General features: G+C 45.2%; 1 protein-coding gene across 2 annotated transcripts; it reads left to right on the top strand.

Moving 5' to 3' along the window:
- The first annotated feature begins 2,086 nt into the window (after window positions 1-2,086).
- Window positions 2,087-13,268, top strand: NEIL2 (nei like DNA glycosylase 2). Of its 2 annotated transcripts, none has more exons than XM_083733716.1 (5): window positions 2,087-2,164; window positions 5,857-5,996; window positions 8,353-8,708; window positions 9,823-10,019; window positions 12,449-13,268. In XM_083733716.1, exons 2-5 carry the CDS (start codon window positions 5,859-5,861, stop codon window positions 12,766-12,768), a joined length of 1,011 nt encoding a protein of 336 aa, XP_083589842.1. In that variant the 5' UTR covers window positions 2,087-2,164; window positions 5,857-5,858; the 3' UTR covers window positions 12,769-13,268. The 2 variants fall into 2 exon arrangements, with proteins under 2 accessions (XP_083589842.1, XP_083589843.1); XM_083733717.1 differs by having other exon boundaries at window positions 2,107-2,230.
- Window positions 13,269-21,873: the final 8,605 nt, after the last annotated feature.

Below are 21,873 nucleotides of genomic sequence, written 5' to 3'. Positions count from 1 at the left end.
GCAAGCACATTTGCAATGCGAAGCAGGATCTGATATGGTTTCAAACATTTTGCAGGTTGAAAACTCAAATTTTGCACCAAGAGAAACTGAAATCTGAGTGAGCTACGGAAGTTCAGCATAGGTACATCATTTATGTTGTTTTCCATGATTCATATCATCATCATCATCTTTATTTTGTATACCGCCTTTCTATCTTACAATACTCAAGGCGGTTTACAAGCTGAAGAAGCAAAAAATGTACATCTTATAACAATCTAATGCAATACAAAAATGTGATAATGAAACCTAACTTTGAAGTAAGCAACCTCCATCAAAAAAGTAACATTCAACAATCATTAGAATAGTATAAAATAATAATATCAACATATAAAAGTTAAACAGAAATCCACTCAACAGTTACAATAATATCTAAACTATAATCAATAAAAGAATGGCAAGCCACAGTACATAATACAATACACATTGAGAAGCAGAGAGTGGAGCAAGGCAGGTGGAAAGAGGCCTTGCCTGATGGAGTCTCTCCCCTCACACCACACCACACTATATGTAATAATAATAATAATAATAATAATAATAATAATAATAATTTATTTATACCCCGCCCATCAGGCTGGGCTCCCCCAGCCACTCTGGGCGGCTTGCAACAAAATATTTAAATACAGTAATGCATCAAACATTAAAATCTTCCCTAAACAGGGCTGCCTTCAGATGTCTTCTAAAAGTCTGGTAGTTGTTCTCTTTAACATCTGTATGGTTTTCCATCCCCCATTTTATCCTGGTAATAAACCCAGTGAGGTTAGGCTGAGCAACAGCGATTGGCCTAAGATCACCCAGTGAACTTCATGGCTGAGTGAGGATCTGAACCCGTATCTCCCAGGTCCTAACTACTACGCCACAAACACTCTCATCATACAATTCATTCTGGCTATTTTCCACGGTCTCATTCATGAAAAGTGGTGGGATTAGCTCAGGGGCCGGATTCCCTCCTGGAAACTAACCAGGGGGCCGCAGGACAGTGGTGGGCGGGGCCTAGCTGCAAAAGTGGGCGGGGAAACATCTTCGACTTGACTTTGTACGATAGGCAACATTCCAGCTGGTCACAACAGAATTTGAGGAGGGAATGGGCAAGCGCAATGAGGGTTGCGGCTTGGGAAGGGTGTATAGCTAGGGGAGCGTTCTGAGGGCCAGATAGGAGGGAGACAGGGGCCACATTTGGCCACCAGGTCTGAGGTTCCCCCATTCCTGATTTAGAAATGAACCAGTTGAAGGAATTCAGAAGCTGAGCCTGTGGAGAGCAGGTGAGCCGTAGGGGACATGAATCGAAGATTCTCCAAGGGACAAAGTTTTATGTTCTGGGCAAAGCTTCCAGAACAGGAGGATGTAAAGGAGAGGAAGGCAGGCAAAAGGGGTGGGCAGTTTTGGTTGTTTTGCACTCTGCACATGTTCAGGAAACCCTCTCTCATCACATTCCCTTAAAAGTTCTTTTCCTTAAGAAAATAAAAGTAATTTGCACATGCTCAGAATCCCTCGGGTATTTTTAAAAGCGCCTTTCTCTCACGCGGATCGGGGGGAACGCTCTGTGCGTGCCCAGAGGCACAAAGTCCAAAGTCTTGTTGTTTAGTCGTTTAGTCATGTCCGACTCTTCGTGACCCCTTGGACCAGAGCACGCCAGGCACTTCTGTCTTCCACTGCCTCCCGCAGTTTGGTTAAACTCATGCTGGTAGCTTCGAGAACACTGTCCAACCATCTTGTCCTCTGTCGTCCCCTTCTCCTTGTGCCCTCCATCTTTCCCAACATCAAGGTCTTTCCCAGGAAGTCTCAGCCTTCTTTATGGTCCAGCTCTCACTTCCATACATCACTACTGGGAAAACCATAGCTTTAACTATACGGACCTTTGTTGGTAAAGTAAGTGCTAAAGTGGTTTTTTAAAAAAAAACCAAGAGGACAACAACCCTGAAGGAACTTGTCCTGACCTCTAGGTGGCATTTTGGGAGAAATCATCTGCTCAGAGAGACATCACCATGAACAGCAGAGGTGGGGCAGGGAGGGCAGGGCGCTCTGACATCGATTGCTCCGGAGACGCGCAGTTCGGCGCTCTGCTGAGTAGGTCTGCCGGAGCAGCTGGTTTGAGAAAGTGCGAAAGGAGTTTCGCATCCCTGGAAAGGTATCGAGTCCGGATTTCTCCCCGCAAAAATGCCATGATCAGAACGCAAAGAGAGAGAGAAACCAGGTTGGCTGAGCACGCGGAGCGTTCACACGTTCACTTGCTACCCGCTTATGCGCGTGGCGACTCTGACACGCGGGGTGCACGTGTGCACGGCTTCCTTCGGCAAAGCATTGTGTTCGCGGGGGGGGGGGGTGCTAACTGACCTCTGCAGTCGTACAGGGATGTGAACACCTACACGTGTTGGACGCGGAAGCTTTCCGGACATACTATCCGTGCCAGAGCTTGATTACGAAATCGGAGGAGATGATAGGATCACAGAATTGCAGTGTTAGAAGCGACCCTGAGGATCATTTATAGTCCAACCTCCTGCAATACAGGAATATGTCAGCCGCACGAGCTTCACGCTTAATTGTTTTTTAAAAACCCAACAACAAAAGTGTAGGCGCTGCTGCACCAAAAGGTAGATTTCTTGCAAATGTGAAACCGGTTGCACCTGTCAGAGTGTCAGTTGCAAAAGGAATGAAATGGTTAAAATCAACTTTTTAAAAGTGATAAACTTAAAGCAGATTGAGACACCACATCAACATTCCAGATACCTGGGTAATCTTCTGGAAACCAAAATGATTTTAACAAGTGCTGAACAGAGTACTACAGTGAAGCCATCTGCCTGTTATCAGTCGGCAAGGAGTTCCAAAGTGTAGCGCTGCTGCACCAAAAGGTAGATTTCTTGCAAATGTGAAACAGGTTGCACCTGTCAGAGTGTCAGTTCCTGCAGCTGAAGATGCTCAGAAAGCAGGACCCAGGCCAGAATGAGCAGCTTTAGAAAAGGTTCTTTAATGTGTTGGGCAGCAGACAGAAGGCCAAGAACATCTGCATTGTTGCCATTTCTGGCAGTTGAAGGATGGATGGCGGCTAACAGATTGAGGTTGAATCCTGACAAGACAGAAGTACTGTTTTTGGGGACAGGAGTCGGGCAGGTGTGGGGGACTTCCTGGTCCTGAATGGGGGAACTGTGCACCTGAAGGACCAGGTGTGCAGCCTGGGAGTCATTTTGGACTCACAGCTGTCCATGGAGGCGCAGGTCAATTCTGTGTCCAGGGCAATTGTCTCCCAGTTCCATCTGGTACGCAGGCTGAGACCCTACCTGCCCACAGACTGTCTCGCCAGAGTGGTGCATGCTCTGGTTGTCTCTTGCTTGGACTACTGCAATGCGCTCTATGTGGGGCTACCTTTGAAGGTGACCCGGAAACTACAACTAATACAGAATGCGGCAGCTAGACTGGTGACTGGGAGGGGCTGCCGAGATCACATAACACCGGTATTGAAAGACCTACATTGGCTCCCAGTACATTTCCGAGCACATTTCAAAGTGTCGGTGCTGATCTTTAAAGCCCTAAACGGCCTTGGTGCAGTATATCTGAAGGAGCATTGTTCTGCCCGGACACTGAGGTCCAGCTCCGAGGGCCTTCTGGCGGTTCCCTCACTGCAAGAAGCCAAGTTACGGGAACCAGGCAGAGGGCCTTTTCAGTAGTGGCACCCGCCCTGTGGAAAGCCCTCCCACCAGATGTCAAAGAGAAAAACAACTACCAGACTTTTAGAAGACATCTGAAGGCAGTCCTGTTTAGGGAAGCTTTTAATGTTTAACAGACCACTGTATTTTAATACTTGATTGGAAGCCACCCAGAGTGGCTGGGGAAACCCAGCCAGATGGGTGGAATAAATTGTTGTTGTTGTTGTTGTTGTTGTTGTTACCAGCTGCCCACACCAAGCCTCTGAAGAGGCAACCTTCTACCACCTTGCTAGGGTGCTTTTCCATTCTGAGGAGAGTGTGTGACGTGATACAGTTTTCATAACTGCCTATAACTAAGCATAGAAACATAGTAATAGTACCACTCTATTCTGCCTCGGTCATACCTGGAATACTGTGTCCAGTTCTGGGCACCACAATTTAAGAAGGATGTTGACAAGCTGGAATGTGTGCAGAGGAGGGCAGCCAAGATTATCAAGGGTCTAGAAGCCAAGACTTATGAGGAATGCTTGAAGGAGCTGGGCATGTTTAGACTGGAAAAGAGGAGATATTATAGCCATCTTCAAATGTCTAAACCAGGGGTCAGCAACCTTTTTCAGCCTGTCCACTGTCCCTCAGACCATGTGGTGGGCCGGACTATATTTTGGAAAAATAATAATGAATGAATTCCTATGCCCCACAAATAACCCAGAGATTCGTTTTAAATAAAAGCACACATTCCACTCATGTAAAAACACCAGGCAGGCCCCACAAATAACCCAGAGATGCATTTTAAATAAAAGGACACATTCTGCTCATGTATAAACACGCTGATTCCCAGACCATCCGCGGGCTGGACTGAGAAAGCGATTGGGCAGCATTTGGCCCCCGGGCCTTAGGTTGCCTACCCCTGATCTAAACGGCTTTCACATGGAGAATTGGTCACGTTTGCTTTCTCCTGCTCTGGAGGGTAGGACCCGAAGCAATTGATTGAAGTTACAAGAAGGAATATTCCAACTAAACTTCAGGAAGAACTTTCTGAGGGTAAGAGCTGTTGGACAGTGAAACGGTCTCCCTCGGGAGGTTGTGGGCTCTCCTTCCTTGCAAGTTTTTAAACAGAGGTTGGATGGCCATCTGTCATGGATGCTTTAGCTGAGATTCCTGCATTGCGGGGGTTGGACTAGATGACTCTTGGTCCCCTTCCAATTGATTCTGTGATACTATTATTCTTTATATTCCTCAATGTTTTGTGCCTGTACATGCTTGGAGTTGGCCCTGTCGGTGGAAAGCCCATTGTACAAGAGCTGTGTCTTTGAAAATGATGTATAGATGGTACTTAACACCAGTAAAATTAGCAAAAATCTGTCATATGAATGATAATCTATGTTGGAAATGTAAAGATAAGTGTAAAGAAGGTATCTTTTATCATATGTGGTGGATGTGTCCTAAGGTGAAAAACTTCTGGGGAAAGATTTATAATGAATTAAAAAAAATGTTGAAATATACATTTATTAAGAAACCAGAAGCCTTTTTACTGGGAATAATAGGATTGGAACTGCCCAAAAAGGATGTTAGATTGTTTTTGTATGCCACCACTGCAGCAAGAATTTTATTAGCCCAAAATTGGAAATTGCAAGAAATACCAACAATAGAAGAATGGCAGATGAAGATGTTGGACTTTTTGGAGCTGGCTGACCTGACTGGAAGAATCCGTGATCAGAAAGAAGAGGAACACCAAGAACAATGGAAGAAGTTTAAAGACTATTTAATTAAATATTGTAATATAAGACAACTAGAAGCTACTTGAATTCATCAGTTTGGCTTAGGAATAGAATATGATTAAAGTGTAAAACATTATGGGAGAAATTATGAAAAGAAGCTAAGTAATTTGAAAAAGTAAATTTTGTCAGAAAGAAGAGATTGGAAAACTGCTACAAGGGGAAACAATGGAACTTGGGGGGGGGGTTGAGGAAGTCAATAAACTATTAAAAGCAAATTGGATTTTAGAAGGATTGGGTTTATTTGTATGTCCTTTTTATTCTTTTTCTTTTCTTTTTTTCTTTTTTGTATGTTATATTTGTTATAAACCTGGAAAATTAATTTAAAAATTGGGGGGGGGCTGTGTGTTTGAGTGCTTAACTTGGCCCCTTTCAGCTTCCCCAAATTTCTCCCTCTCCTGAAGCGATGCCTGAGGGCCCGACTGTGAAGAGGTTCCAGCTTCAGTGCTTCCCATTTGTGGGGCAAGCCGTGACCAAAGTAGGGGGCAGCACGAAGCAGATGAACCCGAATGATCTGAAGGGGAGGGTGCTGCGGGACACTCAGGTGAGTCTCGCACCCACTTGGCTCCCCCAAATACCTTGTGTATTTTTCCCTCGTCTCTGCTGCAATTCATTTGAACTTTTACAGCATTCAGAATAATACTGCTGTATGTTTATTCAAAACCTGCCAAGGATTCCAGTTCATTTTGTTGTCTCTTTAAGTAGTTTGTAAAAACTTCCCATTCTTCTTTGAAGTCACAGTTGTCTTTATCTCGCAATTTGTATGTCAATTTCGCATAATAGACAGATAATAAAGAGGAGATGTTTTGATAATTTGTTATGTTGAAATTCTTAATAAAAATTATTTTTTTAAAAAAAGAAAGGGGGGAGAATAATATTGCTGTAAGTTGTGGGCACTAGACTTGACCTAAATTTCTGGAATCAAGTGGGTGCTAGAAATTAATTAATGCTTGGAGTATTAAAACTCCAACCTTAAAATAAAAGGTAGGCACACCCAATGTGTTTTTAAGCTGTTGGGCACGTCAACAGCTACTAAAGATAAGCTGCTTTGACATTTGTATTGGATGCTTCTAAATCCTCTGAAATTAGCATGTACTGTATTAAGTTTTAATTAGTCCAAGCCCAAGATGATGCTTTGAGTGATGTAAAGGGACCCCTGACCATTAGGTGCAGACGTGGCCGACTCTAGGGTTGCGGTGCTCATCTTGTTTTACTGGCCGAGGGAACCGGCGTACAGCTTCCGGGTCATGTGGCCAGCATGACTAAGCTGCTTCTGGTGAACCAGAGCAGCGCACGGAAATGCCGTTTACCTTCCCGCCGGAGCAGTAGCTATTTATCTACTTGCACTTTGATGTTCTTTTGAACTGCTAGGTTGGCATAAGCTGGGACCGAGCAACGGAAGCTCACCCCGTCACGGGGATTCGAACTGCTGTCCTTCTGATTGGCAATTCCTAAACTGGGGGAGGCAGTGAAAGACAGAAGTGCCTGGCGTGCTCTGGTCCATGGGGTTACGAAGAGTCGGACACGAGTAAACGACTAAACAACAACAACAACAGGCTCTGTGGTTTAACCCACAGCTCTACTGGCATCCCTTGAGTGGTTTATTAACAGCTAATTAACAGACCAGTTTCCTTGCAGGGAGCTACTGGCAGCTCAGCTGGTAGAGCAGGGGTCTCTTTATCAGTGATGGCCAAATTTGCCTCTCCAGCTGTTTTGGGACTACAACTCCCATCATCCCTAGCTAACAGGACCAGTGGTCAAGGGTGATGGGAATTGTAGTCCCAAAACAGCTGGAGGGGTGAGTTTGGCCATCACTGTTAGAGTCATGGGTTCGAGTGCCACATTGGGCAAAAGATTATTGCATTGCAGGGGGTTGGACTAGATGACCCTCAGGGTCCCTTCCAGCTCTTACAATTCTATGGTTTTATGATAGCCTGTTTGGTAATGATCTGCTAGCACAACAAAGGCTCAAATGCCTTTTTGCAAACTAGTAGGATTTTTCCCTCAACTGAGAAGCCAATGCTAGTGTTTTAGAAATGACAGTTTGGAGTTATGGAACGGAGTTAGCAAGCAGCGGGTTGGGGAGAGTCAGAGAGCAATGGTGTTGCTGTGCCTCTCCCAGATTTTCCCCAATGAGCTTGTGAAGTTGTTATGTGAGTTCATTCTGAAGACTTTGGCAGGTATCCCATCAGGTCCACCGGCTTCGTTGTTTTCCAGTTGGTGGTGCTGTGGTCTAAACCACTGAGCCTCTTGGGCTTGCCAATCAGAAAGTTGGCAGTTCGAATCTTCACAACAGAGTGAGCTCCCATTGCTCTGTCCCAGCTCCTGCCAACCTAGCAGTTCGAAAGCACGCCAGTGCAAGTAGATAAATAGGTACCGCTGCAGCGGGAAGGTAAACGGCGTTTCCGTGCGCTCTGGTTTCCGTCACGGTGTTCCGTTGTGCAAGAAGCGTTTTAGTCCTGCTGGCCACATGACCCGGAAAGCTGTCTGTGGACAAACGCCGGCTCCCTCGGCCTGAAAGCGAGATGAGTGCCGCAACCCCATAGTCGCCTTTGACTGGACTTAACCGTCCAGGGGTCCTTACCTTACCTTTTTTCACCTAAATTGATCCATAAAATGAAAGCAATAATCAATGTACTGTACTATAAAATAAATAAGGCAGTATTGTAGATGATAAAAATTATCATCCACAAAGTCACAAATTAACCAAAAAAGCCTCGGAAACAAAAGCGCAAAATAAATAGCGAAAACAAAAGCGCCAAACTTAATCTGTTCTGGAAGTCTGTTTGACTTCCGAAATGTTTGAAAACCAAGGTGCAGCTTCTGAAATTTTACATCTCTATGATGAATACAGTGTGGAACAGAAAACGATGCCTTCTGATATCCCCGATTTTTTTTAGGTCCATGGGAAGAATTTGTTCCTGGCTTTTGGTGGAGTTCAGGAAGCAGAGTCCAGCAGCGAGGGCTCGTCTACAGAACCTTCCGAACCCGGGTCAAGCAGCCAGGGGATGGGCCGTGGCAGAGGCAGTCCCATTCTTCAGAGTTGGGAAGGAGGCAAGGCCGTCTCTGGGGGTCCGTGGCGCCCCCTGCAGGAGGAGCAAGAAGCTGATCTGCCATCATTTATGGACGACGCTGCTGGACCCCCTTGGAAATGGCTACGCTTCCACTTTTGGCTGTATGGGAGCGTCCGTGCCAATGAGTTTGCAAGGGCCAACAAGGCTAATAAAAGAGGGGACTGGAAAGATCCGGTTCCCAGGTACGAATTTGATAATTACTACACTGTGCAGATGCCACACAAAAAATAGGCCCAGGTAGCTTCCTCTTTGCACAGAGTTATGAGAAAAACTGTCATAAGTCCAAATGCAAGTGTTAGCCTACAGTGACATGGATTTCAAGCACTGGCAAATAGACCAAGGCAGCAGTTTATACTTTTTCTAAACCAGAGGTGCAGAACCTTTGGCTCACGGGCTAATCTTTTTGCAAAAACACATCCAGCCACCCATCAGCTGATTGGCAGGGTCAGGGCCAGATTTAGGGTTATGCAGGCGGTTCCCTGTACCAGGCATCAAGCTAAGTGGGCAAACAACAACAACAAAACAACAGCAACATTTATATGAGTACCTACTGAGAAAATCCACAAAAATGTAACTTTACCAAAAAGAATTATTGTGTTAATAGGAAATATTTAGGGATGGGGGCACTAAATTCCCTCCTTGCTCAGGGTGCCATATTACCAAAATCCGCCCCGTCTGGCTTGGACTTCTAATTTAAGCAAGCAGGTGGGCCTGAGGACAGAGGAGTCTGTGCAGTGTGTCCTCTCTCCTGTTGCAGGAGAATCTTCTCTCCTGTGCAGCTGCTTAAAGAGCGCTTTTGTGGAGCTCTTTAAGAGTCCCTGGGCTCTGTTTCGAACCTCTGAAGGCCTTTAGAAGCAGTCTTCCCACCTCTTTCAAACATTGCCTGGGCGGGGTGGAGTTGAGGGGAGGATGCTTCAGTCTGCAATTTTGCAAAGCCCTATTCTAAACCTTGCTGAGCACATTGCTTCAAAGAGTGCTTTTGCAAAGGGGTTTCAGACAGGTCCCCTTTGACGCAGACAGCAGAGCAGGGTGAATTGTCTTAAAACCCCTTTGCAAACAGTAGAGGGACTACCAGCAGCCCAATGTCTGCCTAATACTTGGAGATGCTGCAGGTGGGATTTGGAAAGATGAGTGGAGCCACCCACCTGTCAATCATCTGACACCATTTGATTGACATACAGGTGGTCCCTACTTCTCAGATTTGGCCGGATCACAATAAGACTCTGGATCATAGATACCAAAATGTTTCCCCACCCCTATTCTAAGATAATAAGATATTCTTCATTCGACTTTCAGGCTGGTTCTGCATTTTGATGGAGGGGGCTTTCTCATCTTTTATAACTGCCGGATCCATAGCTGTTCTTCTCCTACCGCTGAGCCAGCTACTGACATCCTGAGCTTGGAGTTTGATCAGGAACGTGCTTTGGGGGCCCTGTGCAAAGCTGTACCTGTGTGCCACACCCTCCTGGACCAAAGATATTTCTCAGGGCTTGGTATGTATCGGGTTGTGCAGTATCTCTTTAGTTTTCTTCCCAGTACAGTGGTACCTTGGTTCTCAAACGTAATCCGTTCCGGAAGTCCGTTCCAAAACCAAAGGCATTCTGAAACCAAGGCGCACTTTCCCATAGAAAGTAAGGCAAAATGGATTAATTCGTTCCAGACTCTTAAAAACAACCCCTAAAACAATTTGACATGAATTTTACTATCTAAGGAGACCATTGATCCATAAAATGAAAGCAAAAAAAAAAAATGTACGGTGGTACCTGGGGTTACACATGCTTCACGTTATAGATGCTTCAGGTTACAGACTCCGCTAACCCAGAAATAGTACCTTGGGTTAAGAACTTTGCTTCAGGATGAGAACAGAAATCGCGTGGCAGCAGCGGGAGGCCCCATTAGCTAAAGTGGTACCTCAGGTTAAGAACAGTTTCAGGTTAAGAATGGCGCTGAAGGTCCTGTGTGAGATGGAGGTGGTTGGAGGATGGATGGCTAATGGATTGAGGTAGAATCCTGTTTGGGGGGGGCAAGGAGGCGGGTGGGTGTGGGGGACTCCCTGGTCCTGAATGGGGTGACTGTGCCCCTGAAGGACCAGGTGCGCAGCCTGGGAGTCATTTTGGACTCACAGCTGTCCATGGAGGCACAGGTCAATTCTGTGTCCAGGGCAGCTGTTTACCAGCTCCATCTGGTACGCAGGCTGAGACCCTAACTGCCGACAGACTGTCTCATCAGAGTGGTGCATGCTCTAGTTATCTCCCACTTGGACTACTGCAATGCACTTTATGTGAGGCTACCTTTGAAGGTCACCTGGAAACTACAACTAATCCAGAATACGGAGCCAGCCAGACTGGTGACTGGGAGTGGCTGCTGAGACCATATAACACCAGTCTTGAAAGATCTACATTGGCTCCCAGTACATTTCCGAACACAATTCAAAGTGTTGGTGCTGACCTTCACAGCCCTAAATGACCTTGGCCCAGTATACCTGAAGGAATGTCTTTTTTTTTTTTTGTATCTCTTTGCCTACTATACCCAGTAAAAAGGCTTCTGGGTTTTTTTAACAAAAGTGTTTTTAAACATTTTATTTCACTCATTATACAGTGGTACCTCAGGTTAAGAACTTACAGGTGAAACTCGGAAAATTAGAATATTGTGGAAAAGTTCATTTATTTCAGTAATTCAACTTAAAAGGTGAAACTTATATATGAGATAGACTCATGACATGCAAAGCGAGATATATCAAGCCTTTATTTGTTATAATTGTGATGATCATGGCGTACAGCTGATGAAAACCCCAAATTAACAATCTCAGAAAATTAGAATATTAAATGAAATCAGTAAAACAAGGACTGCAAATAGAGCAATGTTGGACTTCTGAGAAGTAGAAGCATGCATATGTACTCAGTACTTGGTTTGGGCCCCTTTTGCATCAGTTACTGCCTCAATGCAGCGTGGCATGGATGCTATCAGCCTGTGGCACTGCTGAGGTGTTATGGAAGACCAAGATGCATCAATAGCAGCCTTCAGCTCTTCTGCATTGCTCGGTCTCATGTCTTTCATCTTTCTCTTGGCAATGCCCCATAGATTCTCTATGGCGTTCAGGTCAGGCAAGTTTGCTGGCCAATCAAGCACAGTAATCCCATGGGCACTGAACCAGGTTTTGGTACTTTTGGCAGTGTGGGCAGGTGCCAAAGTCCTGCTGGAAAATGAAGTCAGCATCCCCATAAAGCTCGTCTGCGGAAGGAAGCATGAAGTGCTCCAAAATCTCCTGTGTTGACCCTGGACTTAATGAAGCACAATGGGCCAACACCAGGTGATGACATGGCTCCCCAAATCTCTTTTCTGATGAGAGCAGCTTTTGCATTTCATTTGAGAACCAAGGACCCAGAGTCTGGAGGAAGAATGGGGAGGCACACAATGCCAGATGCTTGAAGTCCAGTGTGAAGTTTCCACAGTCTGTGTTGATTTGGGGAGCCATGTCATCAGCTGGTGTTGGTCCACTGTGCTTCACTGAATTACTGAAATAAACGAACTTTTCCATGATATTCTAATTTTCCGAGTTTCACCTATAATTCATTCTGGATGTCCGTTCTTAACCTGAAACTGTTCTTAACCTGAGGTACCACTTTAGCTAATGAGGCCTCCTGCTGCTGCTGCTGTGCGATGTCTGTTCTCATCCTGAAGCAAAGTTCTTAACCCAAGGTACTATTTCTGGGTTAGCGGAGTCTGTAACCTGAATTGTCTGTAACCCGAGGTACCACTGTATATCATTTCCCAGAAAACCTTTACCTCTTTACAAGTCCACCACATATGGCAAAATATACCTTCCTTTTCTTTACATTTCCAACACTCACTAGATCTTGTCCTATACATTTTAGCAAGTTTTGATGGTGTTAAATGCCCTGTTTTAAACATTTCATCCCAGGGAATATCATTAAGAACGAGGCCCTGTACCTAGCAAAGATCCATCCACTATCCCTCGGATCCTTCCTGCCACTCCCGGAACTCAGGTCCCTACTTGACCATGTTGTTCGCTTCACCTCGGAGTGGTTCATCAACAAGCAGCAGAGAGGGAGGCAACACTGGCAGATCTACCAGAAAGAGAGTTGCCCTGAAGGGCACCAGGTGAGGAAAGAAGCCTTTGGTCCTCCAGATGGACTGAGAAGACTTACCTGGTGGTGTCCCCAGTGCCAGCCTCAAGTTGGTCAGGAAGAGGATGAGGACCTTTCTACTCGCAGCAGTTGAAGGGTTAAGCCTCTCTGACCTCGGTTGAATTGTATTAGGATGCTAAAATTTGAAGAGAGGGCAGGGCGAGGTGGGCGGGCACATGCCCACGATTGCTACGGAGAAGCCACCCAAACCATAACCATTTCCACCCTGGTTTTAATACTGACGAGTACTTACCAAGTGGCTAGTCCTCATCGTTTTGTGGCATTCACGTCCCCAGTCCTCGCTTGGGTGATGGTGGGGTGTTGTTGTTGTTTGAAATGTGGCCTTGGGCCACATGAAGCGTGAGCCGGACCACAGTTAAATGAAAGATGTTGGACTAACAGAAATGGAGACAGCTGTTGAACTTTGAGTTTCTCAGTCTGAAAGACAGATTTTTCAGTTAGTATAGCAGCCAAGGCTGTTGCAATAGACAGCAGAAGTTTAGCATTCTGCCTCTTCGGAGAATGAGAGCCCCATATAGATGTTGAGAAGTTCCTGGTTTCTGTATTAAAGTTTTATTCGTTCCTCGACGGAAATGTTTCGTGTGCGTGTTTCTTCCAAGGGTCAAGGGGCTGTGGCTAAGGCTCTGTGTTGAAAGAGTTTCACTGCAAGTGAGCAGACTGCAATTTTCAGGCTTGTTTGAGGGGAAGCTATGGCCTTTCAAGTGGCATTTTTTTTAAAAAAATATTATTATTATTATTATTATTATTATTATTATTATTATTATACCCCACCACTCTGGCCGGCATTGAAAACCTCCTGATACAGGGCTGCCTTCAGATGTCTTCTAAAAGTTGTGCAGTTATCTCCTTGACATATTATTATTTTTTAATGATAATAATAATAAAATGCCCTGATGTGAGTTCACAGTGCAGAGACAACCTTATTCCTCGTCCTCAATCAGCAGACCAAACGAAACCCTAGGAGAAGGGAGACATTTTGTGTGGGTGGACATTGTAGAGTTGGAAGGGACCTCAAGGATCATCTAGTCCAACCCCCTGCAATGTATATATATGTGGCTAACCATTTGTGGGATGCTCTCCCCAAGGACGTTTGCCTGGCGCCTTCATTATACACCTTTAAGAGTGTATAATGGTTCCTCTTTAACCAGGCCATTGGTTGACTGACATTCAATGCCCTTTTAAAATGTGTCGGGAATGGGGGAATAATTGGGTGGTTCTTGTTTTTATTTGGATTGTGCATTTGGCGTTTTTATATTGCGATTTTATCCCGTGAGTCGCCCTGAGACCTGCTGGTATTGGGAGGGACCTACAGATTTAATAAATAATAACAATAATACAGTGGATGCTCAGGTTGTGAACATGATCCGTGTGGGAGGCACATTCGCAACCCACAGCGCAGCGTCTGTGCACGCATGGGTTGCGATTCAGCACTTCTCCACATGCGTAAAGCATGATTTAGTGCTTCTGCGCATGCATGAATGCCGAAACCCGGAAGTAACCCGTTCCGGTACTTCCAGGTTCGGCGCAGTGCACAACCCGAAAACACACAACCTGAAGGGTGTGTTACCCGAGGTATGATTGTAGTAATAACAATAATAATACACACATACATATGTAGCCACCAAATTCCTAAGGGCTGCCCAATTTCTAGGGACTGTGGGCCAACTAACCCCGGTGTAGCATAAGAAGGAAGAAGGAAGACCTCATGATGTAAGGAGCAGAACTTGTTGCCCAGGGAAAGGTCAAATGGTTTGAAGAATTGGGATTTTGTGATTCTATCAGGATGTAAGGAAATGCTGAAGGCTTGAGCTACCTGGGGAAAAACCAAGGGCTTGGGTTTGTCGAACCTTGTTCTTAAAAGAAGAATGTGGGTGGTTGGGTTTGTGTGTGCGAGAGAGCTCAATATGTCCTGTTCAGCCTGGACAAAGCAGGGAGGAGGTTCTTCTGTTGCAACGAGATCTACCTAGGACTTTGCAAAGCCAAGAATGGATGACACAGACCGCTTAAGAGAGTTTTGTAGTTTGTAAGCAGTCTACACACCCTGTACATCTGCAAAACGATTGATACTGATACATTGGAAGGACAAAAAGATCTCTTTTGATTGATGGATAGATGACATGGGAATTCTTGCAAGCCATGAACGGATTGCTTTTGAAGGAAGATTACGCATGGACAAATTTAATGAACGTATTTATTGAAAACATCGTGAGTCATGCATCAATGTCTATCTCAGGGAAACAATAAGTTCATCCATCTACATATATGTTACATAGTTCTGTATTCTTAATTATATTTTGTTGTCATATAGAATCATAGAAACATAGAATGGTAAAGCTGGAAGGGACCCCAGTCTGGTTCATCCCTCTGCGATGCAGGAATCTCATCTAAAGCATCAGTGACAGATCATATTGTTGTTGTTTTTCCCAATTGTTTTTATTAAATATTTTCTTGAGTTACGGAAGTACATGCATCGCCTCTACTTTCATATCATAAAGTCCTTTCTACAGTTATATTCAATATGAGACTTCAGTACCAGCCAGATGGGTGGGGTATAATTTATATATTATTATTATTATTATTATTATTATTATTATTATTATTATTATTATTATCATAGAACAGATCATATGGTTCTTGTTGTTTTCCTCTACCTTTTAAAATGTCTTTATGTATTCTATTTATTTATTTTTTAGCTCGCGGTTAGATTCTTAACGAAATAAATCAATAAATGGGATCTGCCAAATCGTGCATCATCAGGAAGTCTTCCAAAATTTGCTTCTGCTTCTCTTTCGCTACCCAAAAGTTTGCTGTGCAAGCTGTGCCACGCACTTGCTCTGCCCCACACCACAGGCGGGTATGGCTGGCACTGTCCTCCTGCTCACCTATGCAAAGAACAGGGAGGGGTGTTTGAAGCTGAACAGGTGTAACAACCAACCACCTGCGCAAAGCTAAAAAGCTGCGCTTACTGTTCCATCTGGCTTGGCCTCTGATGCCAACTGCCGCTGGCATGCCACCCTCAGAAAGTTGCTCAGGAAGGAACGGGGTCATAGCTGTCAACTTACAGATTTGAAAATAAAGGACCAGCAGCCTCGAAAATAAGGGATCAGCAGCCAAAATAAGGGATTTTGCTTGACTTATACATAAATCCGGCACTGATGGAGCCATGCTGCTTTTGCTGCGACTGACTGTGTTACGCAGGGGGTTGGACTACATGATCCTAAGGGTCTACAACTCCGACCAAAGAAGAGCGGCAGACAAAACTGATGAACGACGTCGAGATGGCAAAGCTTACAGGCAGGATTAGAAACCAGGAAGAGGACCTCTTTAATAAAGAATGAGGAAAGTTTATAATTTATTTGGAAAGCTATTGCAAAGAGTTACATACCTTGGTAGGACTAACAGAAAACTTGTCGTAAAAATTTGAACTATGGTTGGACAAATGATTTATAAAAATTGAGTTATGAAAGGGATGCAGAGGGGGAAATCACTACATGAAGATGCTGCACTGGTTGGAGGGGATGCTAAGCAGCAGTCGGGGCTGCCGTCCTCCTGGCGCGAGGAGTTCCATCGGCCCTTCCCCGCCCGAGAGAGATGGGGGAGGGAGGGAGACTCTCGCCCATGCCACCCGTGAGCCCAGCATGAGGTTGTTGCGCTGCTGAAGCACCGCCCTTCTGCATGCAAGTCTCGCAAGAGAGGGGCTGCCTGCCTGCCTGCCCGCTGCCACCCGTCTCCTCACGACGCGCCCCTGACCTGAGGGTGGAAAGGGAGAGACGGAGACGAGGCAGCTCGGAGAGGAGGCAGCTTGTGTGCATGCTCTCTCTCGCGGCGGAGGACCCCAATCCGCTGCTTCCCTCCCGAGCCAGGCGAGCATGAAACCCAGGAAATTTAAGGGACATAATCAATAAGGGACAGCAGTGGGACACGGCACTGGGATAAGGGAGTTTCCCGCCCAATAAGGGATGGTTGACAGCTATGAATGGGGTTGAAAATCCTTCCCTACTCCAGAGCTACAGCACCCTGAGTCCCTTTCCAATGCGGTAGGGGTTAAAATCTAATGGAGAATTTTGCTTGTGGAACTAGACAAATGAGTTCCTCTGCAAGATAGGGGGGGGGGGGGGCGGGAGAGAGAAGCTTAACTACGACAACAACTATTTTAGAAGACATCTGAAAGTAGCCCTGTTCAGGGAAGTTTTTACTGTTTGATCTTTTATCATGTTTTAATATGTTGGGAGCTGCCCGGCTGGGGAGGATGTCCTGGGGTCCGTTACCTTTAGCTTATATCATAAAGATCCCATAGTCTCTGCAGTGCCTCATTTCCAAAAGGTAACAAGGACTTCAGCTGAGGACCTGGAACCTCTAGAACAGTGGTGGTGAACCTATGGCAAGCGTGCCAGAGTGGGCATTCAGAGCCCTCTCTGTTGGCACACACACCATTGGTCAAACGCCCCCTAGAGTTCTGCCCGGACACTGAGGTCCAGTGCTGAGGGCCTTCTGGAGGTTCCCTCCCTGCAAGAAGCCATGTTACAGGGAACCAGGCAGAGGGCCTTCTCGGTAGTGGCACCTGCCCTGTGGAACGCCCTCCCATCAGATGTCAAAGAGAAAAACAACTACCAGACTTTTAGAAGACATCTGAAGGCAGCCCTGCTTAGGGAAGCATTTAATGTTTAATAGACTATTGTATTTTAATATTCTGTTGGAAGCCACCCAGAGTGGCTGGGGAAACCCAGCCAGATGGTCGGGGTATAAATAATAAATTATTATTGTTATTATATAGAGTCTCCGACGCAGCTTTGGGTTGGTATCGCTTCCTTGATTGTGCTCTGCCTGCAGTGGTGTTTGGTTGAGATGCGGGCCCGCCAATCAGGTGTTTCGTTTGTGTGTTGCTCCTCAAAAAGGTCAACAACTTTGGTCAATCCTCCCCCAAAACGCTCAACAACTCTATGATAAATAAGTGGCTTTTGGGTTGCAGTTTGGGCACTCGATCTCAAAAAGGTTCGCCACCACTGCCCTATAATCTTGCACCACTTGGGATACTGAGGTGGTATGCAACATTATGTTCACTTCTGGACAGCTTTTCCTTTAGCTGGAGCTGACCCTCTCAGGTGGGCACCATTACCATTCTAAGAGAACGAAGGAGAAGTTCCCGGTGAGCTCTGGCACCTTCTGGAAAAATATCACTGCTCCTGTGTTTAGTTCTTGGTTGTAATGCACCCTGCGGGGAAGATGCTTATCACGAAACACCTGTAAAACGTCAAAAGCGGGAACAATTTGTTCGCGCTCTCTTTTGTTGCCAGGGTTCTAGTTTTTCTCTGTCTTGAGGGCATATTCCCTGTTGTTTTAAAAAGAAAAATCCCCAAATGGTGGTCTTGAGACTCCCAATCTTTAAAAAAAGAAGAGAAAGGTTTTCGAAAGATGCTTGCATAATCTTTTTATCTGCAAGAGGAGCTCAGCAAGTTTGAAATTTAGGAAACTCCCTGGAACTGAACAACTTGTTCTGTGCTCTCTCTGAAGCCTGAAGGTTGCACTTAACTTTTTGTCAGAGCAGACTAATTGAAGTTAGCAGCCACAATTATCTTAGGGCCGTTAATATCGACAGGAACACTATGAGTATCTGAAGAAGTGTGCATGCACACGAAAGCTCATACCTAGAACTAACTTAGTTGGTCTTTAAGGTGCTACTGGAAGGAATTTTTTGTTTTGACTATGAGTAAAAGTTAGTTGCAGCAACCCAATATGCTCTTGTCGTAGAACAGGCCTTTAACTTGACTCTGCAGAGTTGTAGCTTCAGTTCTTAACAATCCTGTTGTGTAGACAATTTTTTTTCTTTTATAATAATAATAATATCACCACCACCCATCTGTTAAATACGAAGAGGCCAGGCTGCTTTGCTGGCAGAAAACTCGCAACCTACTTTGGCGATTAGAAGAGGTAAATTAAAGTAACTCTGTTGAAACCAGGGTGTTGCAAGCTTGCAAGCATTTATCTATGTGCAAAAAAAATGTGACCCAGCAGGTCCAGTAGGCAGTGAATTAGAAAATGTGTGTCTAAAGTGCAGGACTGTCAGGCAGAGGGACCCTTTCCCCATTATCTGCTGGCTAAGAGGGGATTGAGCATAGCCAACTGTTCCTGCAGTGCTGGCCAGTGTTAATCCTCCAGGAAGAACCATAGCAACCTCCCCTTAAATGGAAAATGGGTTACAACTCCCATCAACCCGAGCCAGAGTGGCTATTGTTGTTGGCATCCGAGAGACAATGGAGTATGCCGCTGGGGGGTGAAGTGAAACTGTTGCATTAGCTGCACTGATGTGACCTCCCCGAGGCACAAGCCTGGGCAATGTGCTTGAGGTCCTGGGCTGCCAAGACAACAAGACTCCTTTCTCTCAGCCAGCGATCACCTGCTCAATCTCCTGGCCCTGGAACAGAAGATTTGAGTCTGGGCAATAGTCGGCCATGATGGCCAGGTCCAAAAATGGTTTTGTTAAGAACCGGTTTAATAAAGGTGACTGGGAAGACTCACAGAGGAAGCATTCCCTACTCCACAAAGTCCATTGCCCAGCCTTGCCGGGCTTGTTTTTATGAGCCAGGATGGGCAAGGATCAAGGAGACAGGCAGTCGGTTTCACTTGTCCAAGCAGCCTGTCCACATCCTCAGAGGTAACAGGTTGGAATTGATCCCTTGCAACTCGACCAGACAGGACTCTAGCACTCTCCTGCTCCGGCCCAGCTCCCATGGTGTAGTGTAGCTCTTTCTGAATCTGAGTGACTTTATCTGCAAAAAAAAAAAACCCTTGCAAAATCATTGCAGGAGATCTTGGGGTCCTCCCCAGATCCCTATGGCAAAGGTGGTTCTGTTAAGACTATGAACCATCTAGTACCAGGAAGAATGGACAAAATTTAATGACTACTTAGTTAAATAGGTTAAGTTAAATTAATTAGAAAAAGCTTGCAAATACCGGATAGGCTCAGGATTTAAATATGTAATGTGATGAATTAATATGTTTAATGCTGAACTGGAAAGAAAGAAAGAAAGAAAGAAAGAAAGAAAGAAAGAAAGAAAGAAAGAAAGAAAGAAAGATGTTAAGTGATTAAGTTAATTTTATAAGAATATCAATTTGGAAAACCGTTATAATGAGATACACTGAAATCTAACCGGGGGATACGAGGAAGTCACTTAACAATGTTAATTAGATTAGTTTTAATAAGGTTATGATTTGTTTGTCTATTTGTCTCTGTGTTTAAATTTTTGTGAAAAAAACAATAAAAATTTTTTTGGGAAAAAAGACTATGAACCATCTAAAAGAGTCTCCTGGTACTGTTTTCTTCAGATGCAAGAGTCGACAAAGAAGGTCCTCTTCACCATCACTGCCACCGTTCGGCAGGCTCCATGTTGAGCTCTAACCTGTGTTCAGTCTGCTTCAGAGCGAGTTTTTCACCACCAGCACTCTAGCTGTCTCAGCAATTGTTTCATCACCCTCAGCTCTGGGGAAAATCAGGGGGCCATCCGGGCTCAATGCAAACAAGGAGGGCGCTTTGGAACCAGACAGCTGATAGCCCCGGTTAGCTCCGCATTACAGTGGGCCACTAATATCATTGTACTGGATGAAGCAAAGATCACCAGTGTTGAAGCAATGATTCTTCAACATCAACTTCGTTGGACTGGCCATTTTGGAAAGCATAATGATGGTGGTCAACAAAAGAGGTTTAAAGACTATCTCAAGGCAAATAATAAAAAGTAGTATAAACACTGACAACTGGGAAACACTGGCCTGTGAGAGCTCCAGTTGGAGAACAGCCTTTACCAGAGGTGTCATGGGCTTTGAAGACACTCAAACTCAGGACGCAAGGGAGAAACGTGCCAGGAGGAAGGCACGCTTGGCAAATCCAGACTGTGATCAACTCCCACACCGGAATCAATGTCCCCACTGTGGAAGGACGTGTGGATCCATAATTGGCCTCCACAGTCACTTACAGACTCATTGTTAAAACCGTGTTTATGGAAGACAATCTTACTCAGCTACAAGGGATCGCTAAACAAGAAGACGACAGTGGGCCACCAGGAAATTTGCTGCAAGGCCATCAGGATAAGAGCCAACTCCTAGGAGCCTCCAATCAAATATTTGAAGGGGACATCCCCTAGGGTTGCCATATTTCAAAAAGTAAAATTCCTGACACCTGCTAACCCCCCCCCACCAAGATTGTTAAGTTTTTTGGGGTAAACAAACGCAAATTGCTGAGCTTTTTCTCCAGAATCCTAACCCGAAAATAGTGATTTGGAACTGCTTTTCCCATTGCGTTGCCATACATCCAAACTTTCCTGACGTTTTTACACCCAAAAACCAGGACATGTCTGGAACTTCATGTTATCAATTATATGCAGGGTGGAGTTTACCTCCGCTGCAATATTTTATACCACCCCTGGCCGTAAAACATGGGCCATCCTATAGCATTGCATCCTCTCAGTATTGTACATTATAGTCCCCTTTTCACAATGGTGATCATAATAATAGCAATATCGCATATGCAGTTGTTGTTGTTTAGTCATTTAGTCGTGTCCGACTCTTCGTGACCCCATGGACCAGAGCATGCCAGGCACTCCTGTCTTCCACTGCCTCCCGCAGTTTGGTCAAACTCATGCTGGTAGCTTCGAGAAGACTGTCCAACCATCTCATCCTCTGTCGTCCCCTTCTCCTTGTGCCCTCCATCTTTCCCAACATCAGGGTCTTTTCCAGGGAGTCTTCTCATGAGGTGGCCAAAGTATTGGAGCCTCAGCTTCGGGATCTGTCCTTCCAGTGAGCACTCAGGGCTGATTTCCTTCAGAATGGAGAGGTTTGATCTTCTTGCAGTCCATGGGACTCTCAAGAGTCTCCTCCAGCACCAGAATTCAAAAGCATCCATTCTTCGGCGATAGCCTTCTTTATGGTCCAGCTCTCACTTCCACACATCACTGCAGGGAAAACCACGGACTTTTGTTGGCAAGGTGATGTCTCTGCTTTTTAAGATGCTGTCTAGGTTTGTCATTGCTTTTCTCCCAAGAAGCAGGCGTCTTTTAATTTCGTGACTGCTGTCACCAACTGCAGTGATCATGGAGCCGAAGAAAGTAAAATCTCTCACTGCCTCCATTTCTTCTCCTTCTATTTGCCAGGAGGTGATGGGACCAGTCAGGCCATGATCTTCGTAGCA

The sequence above is a fragment of the Podarcis gaigeae genome (assembly GCF_964106915.1).
Source record: "Podarcis gaigeae genome assembly, chromosome: 3".
In the NCBI taxonomy this organism is placed as follows: domain Eukaryota; kingdom Metazoa; phylum Chordata; class Lepidosauria; order Squamata; family Lacertidae; genus Podarcis; species Podarcis gaigeae.
Note: the sequence above shows the minus strand (reverse complement) of the source record. Positions and strands in the feature narration are given on the sequence as shown.

Excerpts from the sequence above, each read along its gene's own strand:
- NEIL2 (XM_083733716.1), top strand. The coding sequence starts at position 5,859 with ATGCCTGAGGGCCCGACTGTGAAGAGGTTCCAGCTTCAGTGCTTCCCA. Across the intron at positions 5,997-8,352 it reads GGGTGCTGCGGGACACTCAG|GTCCATGGGAAGAATTTGTT; the intron begins GTGAGTCTCGCA and ends GATTTTTTTTAG. Across the intron at positions 10,020-12,448 it reads AAGATATTTCTCAGGGCTTG|GGAATATCATTAAGAACGAG; the intron begins GTATGTATCGGG and ends ATTTCATCCCAG.